The sequence below is a fragment of the Rosa rugosa genome, chromosome 4 (genome assembly GCF_958449725.1).
Source record: "Rosa rugosa chromosome 4, drRosRugo1.1, whole genome shotgun sequence".
NCBI lineage: Eukaryota > Viridiplantae > Streptophyta > Magnoliopsida > Rosales > Rosaceae > Rosa > Rosa rugosa.
The window spans coordinates 8,750,353-8,757,810 of NC_084823.1; the positions used below are offsets into that span (position 1 = coordinate 8,750,353).

The 7,458-nt window shown below is 40.3% G+C and overlaps 1 protein-coding gene across 1 annotated transcript; it reads right to left on the reverse strand.

The window, feature by feature from the left end:
• Nucleotides 1-987: 987 nt before the first annotated feature.
• LOC133744272 (uncharacterized) lies at nt 988-5,102 on the reverse strand. The gene is made up of 5 exons (XM_062172408.1): nt 4,757-5,102; nt 3,502-4,651; nt 2,152-3,124; nt 1,638-1,728; nt 988-1,526 (listed from the first exon to the last, which is right to left on the reverse strand). The coding sequence occupies exons 1-5, from the start codon at nt 5,100-5,102 to the stop codon at nt 988-990; spliced, it is 3,099 nt and encodes a 1,032-aa protein (XP_062028392.1).
• Between the last annotated feature and the right edge of the window lie 2,356 nt (nt 5,103-7,458).

The window sequence follows — 7,458 nt, forward strand, 5'->3', positions numbered from 1 at the left end:
CGTGGACCCGCGGGATTACTCTTTTTAACGAGCGGTGGGATTTACGTGGCGCTTAGACTATGAAAGCGCGGCTGTGCGTATTTTAGCGGAAGCTTCCTCTCCATGGATTAGTCTCGATGATATTTAGGCACGTGCGTCGGGTCTGGGTCGGGTTCTGGATAATAATTTAAGACTTATCAACGGTCTTATATAGACCTCGTGATCATATCTCCTCCTCAAGTCAACTATTTTTCTAGCAGGTTTACTTATTCAGTTATTTGGAACGGGGAAACTTACAAATCAAGAGTTGATTCGGATAAATTGATTCTTGAACTCAACACCCCTTGTGTTTAGAACTATAGCATATATATTTTTTTTTTGGTGTAAAGAACTATAGCATATTTACTTACTTGGAATGTTGAAACAAATGAATTAGAGTTTATTTCATCTTCAAGTTTTTTTTTTCTAGAGAGTGAAATTCACACTCCTCATTTTGCCATCAACGTTCTATGTTTTCTTTTTTAGTATCTTAAGTTTTGTCTTTCTGTAGTATAAATTATAAAAATATAATGTTAAGATACTAAAATAGTAAAGATTTAAAAAATATAATGTTAAGATACTAAAAAATGAAATATAGAGTGTGGCTTGTAAAATGAAGAGTGTGAGGGATTTCAGACGAGAGGGTGTTGCTTGGGCCCACTCAAGCATGCAGATTGCCATGTGTCATACATTTGCGTTTTTCTTTTTCTTTTTACCTTAATCGGAAAAAAAAAGATTAGGGGTAATTTCTCTGTTACTTGATTAGAACTAAAATAAGTAGGGTATATGAGGTAAAAGTTGTTGGGTGTGTAATAGACTAATTAGTGTTTGAATGAAATTTTTTTTTTTTTTCCTTTTTGTAAGAGGAAGGATTCTCACAAGTTTTATGATGACCAAAAGTAATGTAATAGCGTTGAACATTGTAACGAAGAGAAATGATTTTTTGACAAGAAACTGCAAGGTACTTTATTAATGATTTAAAAGGTTACAATCATAGAGTAGTACATCAGCAATGCAACTAGGAGAATGAGTGAGCCAAGTCTCATTCTGATGTGATTCAAAACCAATACTAGCAAGACGATGAGCCACTTTGTTACAACTCCGAGGAGCATACTTGATTTGCACCTCCGGCATGCTATGTAATAGCATTAGAATATCATCTATAATGCTGCCAAACTCGGTGAGTGCAGCATCCTTGTATGCAATATCTTGGATTGCAGCAAGACAATCCGTCTCAACTATAGCCCTATCCAGATGCAATTGTTTAAGAAGATCTAGGCCTACTCTTATAGCTAGCAATTCTGCTTGCTTGGCTGAAGAAATATGTGGCACAGAGTGAGCTAAAGCCGCCATAAACTGACCATTAGAGTCCCGAACTATGCCCCCAAGTCCTCCATGATTAAGTGATGGCAGAAAAGCACCATCCACATTTATCTTAACTAAAGAACCCTGTGCAGGTTGCCATCGTTCTATCCCCTGTGACCGGTTAATCTCGGAAGATGCTTGAGCTTTTTAAAACTCATCTAGCCAAGTCATGGCACTTAGGAAAAGATCAGCAGCTGGTCTTGAGGTATTGTCCCATAACATACTATTTCTGTTCTTCCAGATCGACCAAATACCTATCAGAAGCCTCTCAAACACCTCAGCTTGCAAGTGTAAAGCTCTTTCTAACATCCATTCCTTAAAAACTACATTAGGTAGAAAGGAATTCTGAAGATGAAAAGGAGGAGTAGAGAAGAATTCAACAGCAACCGGACACTTACAAAAGAGATGCGCAGTGTCTTCTAATGGATGCCTACACAACAAGCATCTTGAGTCTCCCTCATAGCCCTTTGTAAGAAGCCGGTCTCTTGTAGGTCACAAGTTGTTACATGCCCTCCAAACACATATTTGGACTTTCCCAGGCACCTTGGCTTTCCAAAGTCTTCTCCAAAGTTCATTACACGAATCCCCATTTGATGTAGTAGCCAGCACATCACCTAGTACATGCTCCCTGGCCACCTAGTAGGCTGTCTTAACAGTAAAAAGACCCCTACGTTCTGGTCTCCAATACAATCTGTCCCTAACAGGGCGTCGAGCTAGAGGAATAGATAAAATGTGTTCAACCAACTCAGGGGGAAAAAGAGTACTCACCGAGGCAATGATCCAAGAACGCTCATTGGAGTCAATTAAATCAGCAACTTTTTCAACCTGGCAATTTGTAGGTCTTTGAATTTGGTACTGTGGACAGTTAGGGATCCAATCATCATGCCACACATTTATGCTCACGCCATCCCCCACTCTCCATTTAACCCCTGCTTTGAGCACCGGTCTCCCTGCAAGAATACTCCTCCAAGAGAAAGAAGGGGCATCTCCTAATTCTACATTCCAGAAGGAACAATTTGGAAAATATTTTGCCTTATACAATCTCGCAATGAGAGATTGAGGATTTGAAATAATCCTCCAGCCTTGTTTTGCTAGCATGGCAAGATTGTAAGCATATAAACTTTTGAAGCCCATTCCTCCCTCTTTTTTTGTTAGGCATAATCTGTCCCAACTCCTCCAATGAATCTTTTTCTTGTCATCAGTATCACCCCAGAAGAAAGAGGCACAAAGTTGGTGAATGTCATCACATAGACCTTTAGGTAACAAGTAACAATTCATGGCATATTGTGGCATAGTTTGAGCCACAGCTTTAATAAGTATTTCCTTACCTGCACTGCTTAGGATCTTTGACTTCCAATTAACCAGCTTCTTCGTCAACTTCTCTTTGATGTACTGAAACTTTTCGGTCTTGGATTTGCCTACACGCAGCGGTAAACCCAGGTATCTATCATGCTCTTCTACTCTCTGTACTGCAAGAATATTTGCCATGCTAATTTGCATAGCAATAGGCACATTTCTGTTAAAAACCACACTACTTTTCTGAAAATTAATCTTCTGTCCCGAAGCTTTTTCATAGATATTGAGAATTTCACGAATAGTCTGACATTCGTGAATCGTTGCAGCTCCAAAAAGAAAACTATCATCCACAAAGAACAAATGATGTAGTGTAGGGGCTTCAGGACACATCTTCAAACCTTGAATAGCACCTGCATCAACTGCTTGAGAAAGAAGAGCTGAAACCCTTCAGCACATAAGATGAATAGGTATGGAGAGAGTGGATCACCCTGCCTTATCCCCCGAGTCGGAGTAATTATCTCAGTTTGTTCACCATTAACCAGGATGGCATAGGTAACAGACTCCACACATTTCATAATTATATTGATCCACCTCACATCAAAACCCAACTTGGTTAACATAGTTCGCAAGAAGGTCCACTCTAGCCGGTCATATGCTTTTGAGATGTCTAACTTGAGAGAGAAGAAGCCTTCATTTTGAGTCCGCAGTTTATACATAAAGTGTGCAGCCTCAGTTGCAACCAAAGTGTTGTCTGATATCAGTCATCCTGGGACATACGCACTTTGTAGGGGAGAAATAATCTCAGGTAACCACTTCTTTAACCTGTTGGCAATGACCTTGGAACTTATTCTGTACAGAACATTACAGAGTGCGATAGGTCTAAAATGAGAGGCAACAGTGGGCTTCTTGACTTTCGAAATAAGGCAAAGATGAGTGAAGTTGGAAGCTACCCAAATATCTCCTTTTTCCAAAAAATTTCGAATTGCAACACAAACATCAAAACCAACAATATGCCAATATTTTTGATAGAAGAAAGGAGACATACCATCAGGCCCCGGGCTTTTAGAAGGATGCATTTGAAATAATGCACGCTTAATTTCATCATCTGTATAGGGCTGCAGTAAATCATCATTCATATGAGGTAACACTTTCATTGGGGTGGCATGAAAAATAATGGAGAGTGCACTATCATCCGTTCCCTCAGTTGAAAAAATAGTTTTATAATAATCAACCAACATGCCTTGAACAACAGTAGGATCACTTTGCCAAATACCCACATCATTCACAAGCCCTCTGATGCAATTTTTACACCTCCTGTTAGTGGCCTTTCGATGAAAGAAAGCCGAGTTTCTGTCACCCTCCTTTAGCCAGACCGCCCTAGATCGTTGTTTCCAATATTTTTCTTGCTGTAAAAGCAATTGACTGTGTCTTACATGAAGTAGACGTTGCTCCTCATACTGTTCTGGAGCAAAAGGTTGCCTCATTATATCCGCCAATTTCTCCCGAATCTCCCTCAATTCCACTTTCTGCCTCGCAAACTCAGTGGTGTGCCACTGCATAAGTTGTTTTCCAGTGTCCAAAATCTTTCGACCAACCTGCTGTAGCATGTTGCCTACCGTAGGGTTTGCCCAATTCTTTCGAATAATGTCAGAACATTGTTCATGTCCGTGCCATATCTCCTCAAATCTGAATCTGCGCCAAGGTGTTCTAAACCTATTTCTGTCAGTTCTCAGTTCCACTACAATGGGACAATGGTCTGATTCATTGGGTGGCAACACCACCGTTTTGCTATTAGGGAACATGGTTCGAAAGGAAACTGACTGAAAGCTTCTATCCAGCCTTTCCTTGGTAAACTTGTTGGACCAAGTATACCTACTACCCAAGAAACCCATGTCGATGAAGCCGCAGTCAATCATCGTTTGCCGGAATGCCGCCATAGGAGCAGCAGCACGAGGGGGACCTCCGGATTTGTCTGCTAGACACATAACCTAGTTGAAGTCACCTACCATGAGCCAAGGCAGATGACAAACTTCTGCAGCTAGGGCACGAATTAAGTCCCAAGTTCTGCTACGTTCACCTCTGGCTGCAAAGCCATACAATCCTGTGAAGCGATACTTCTCCTGTTTACCCGGATCACTAATCTCAACATCAATATGATGAGGGGATTTCGTTCTGAGATCAACATGAATTTCACTACTCCAAAGCAGCGCCAATCCCTGGGATCCATCCTCATGAGGGTAGCATATATGTCCTGCAAAACCAAGCCTGTTCGCAAGAGAGGCAATATGAGATGGCTGAGCAAGGGTCTCCGCCAAAAAGATCAGATTTGGCTTCTTTAATTGAACCAGATCAATAAGGGCTCGTTGGGTTTCGTTGCACACAACACCCCTGCAATTCCATACTAAAACATTGCCTTGCAACATAGTACAAGGTTGGATGCGAAGCAGATTCGCTGTAGATGCGAAACACCAGGAACCCTAGCGCCGCCTTGAACTTTCTCTTAAGAAGAATCTAGTTTGACAAGTGAAAATACAAGAAACCCTTCAAATCGACTATTATTCTCTCCCATCTTGTTATGCTGGACTCCGCATGCTATTTCAAAAGAATGTAGTTCAACACCAAACCGAAGAGAAATGATTTTACTTTCACCACTAACATTTTTAATTCTACATAATTTTGACTTGCTTTTAAGGTAATTTTATGATACATCAGTAAATAAAGATGAAACCTAGCAGAGCTCTTTTAGTGCTTTGTGAGTGCAGCCCTTGGGCCTGGCGTCTCTGCACCTTCCTCCATTCTCAATGGGGGGCTATTTCAACATCGTCTTTGTCTATCCAGGACGCTTGTTGCCATCTCTCATTCTCCTTGGAGTCTCTTGGAGCAACAATGGCTGGCGTCTATGTGCTTTGAAGCTCTTTTGTTGCCAGTCCAATCGGCATTTGATGGGAGGCATTTCCATCTCCTTTTTGCAGGGGTGATTATCATATATCGGTTCCTTCATCGATGTGGATAGGCGACGACCTAAACGTGGGAGGCTGAAGGAGATTTTCGACTGCTACTAGCTGGGTTCGATCAGAGTAGCAAGGCCGTTTTAGGCTGGTGTTTTCTGATGTGAGGCTCTTAGATTTGCCTTGCATCAGGTCAACAACCCTTTTGATGGTGATTATGGGATTGGCTACTGGAGGCTTGATTCAGATTTGGATGCAGACAATGGTGGTTGTTGGAAGCATGATTTAACTATCATGGTGTTGAGCAGACAAGATTGATCGAGTTTCCAGCAAGCGACGGCACCGTGGAGATGGCTTGCCGGATTGGGAGCAAGACTGTGTGGAGTTGCTTTGGTGGTAGAACATAGGCTATTTGGGTGCTCAGAGGGTTGGGTGCCAAAGAAGTTTATGTTGGGTATGTTTGGACCAGTGCTTTGTTTCTATTTGGTATGGTGTTGGCTGTGGTTCTTAGGCCAATTCACTCATGGGTCTGTATTTGGGATCCAGAGGAAGCCCCCTCTGCGTAGGTTGGTCTTGCATTTTTATGAATAAGTTAGGGTGGACTTTGGTCCATAATCGTAACATTATCTTGGTTACTTTGTTTACTAGAGTTGCATTCTAAGCTAATTACATTTAAGTTGCTTTAGGGTAGCATAACATGGCTCAATTTTGATGTAGCCTTCGAGGATGAGTCATGATATGTTGTTATCTACATTTTCTTTTATTAATGCATTGAAAACCCTCCATTAAAAAACATAAAAAATTAAAAAAAAAAAAATTGGGTCTTTATCATAGGTGGGGTCTAAACTTTTTCTAACCAGACAGAATGATACCTGAACTTTCAAAGTGATCAAATAGGTACCTGAATTTCCAAAATCACATCAATAAAGTGCTTCCATCTATATTCTGTTATCCCTCCGTTAAGTGCAGGGGGCAAATAAGATATTTTAGTCAAATTGACCACTAAAATGATTGTTATACCCCAACACTATTCATGTGAAACTTTCCATTATATTTAATTGTTTTCTGATAAATAATAACGGTAATCATTCCAGCATCATGTTTTCTAAATAATTGTTATTGTTCTTCAAAAATTATTGCAATTAATTTTTACAAAGTAAAGGAAAAATTTTAACAACAGTACAGGACAAATATGTGACTCCAAGCTTCGGTACATTATGTTTCAAACAAATCATTTTGGTACATGAACTTGAAATCCCGACCTAAAATATATACACTCTATTACTTCCCCCGTTACGACATATGCATGCCATTGTGAAAAAATTGAAGGGTAAAATACTAGTAGCACATTTGTAAACCCTATCTGTGTATATATTGAAGTCCACACGGGGTTAGTGACAGTCAAAGTCCTTTCTTCTTCCCGAAAGCTTTGCTTTGTCGTTGTCTTCTTCAGAAAAACCTGTAGAAACAGGGAGAGCAGAATATTTGCAGAAGTTTGGAAGGAGAGGATATCTGTGGCAAGAGATTTTATTCGGGAATCTTAGGGGTTTCGAAGTATGGCGAACTATTGGAGGTACTTTAGGCTCGATGAAGATCCACCCAATTTCAGAGGTATGAAAAACGTGGTTACCTTTACCGATCTTTTTTCCTTTTAGGGGGTTGTCTCTATTTATGGTATTTTTGAATGATTATGGTCCAAAGATTCCACATTTGTTTATGGAAGTCAATATCACATTGTCTAGGGTTTGGGGGTATTGTGTATAATCAATACTTTTCTCTATTGTCGCTTTTCGCTTTTTCAAATAAACCCCAATTTCATACTATTAGGGTT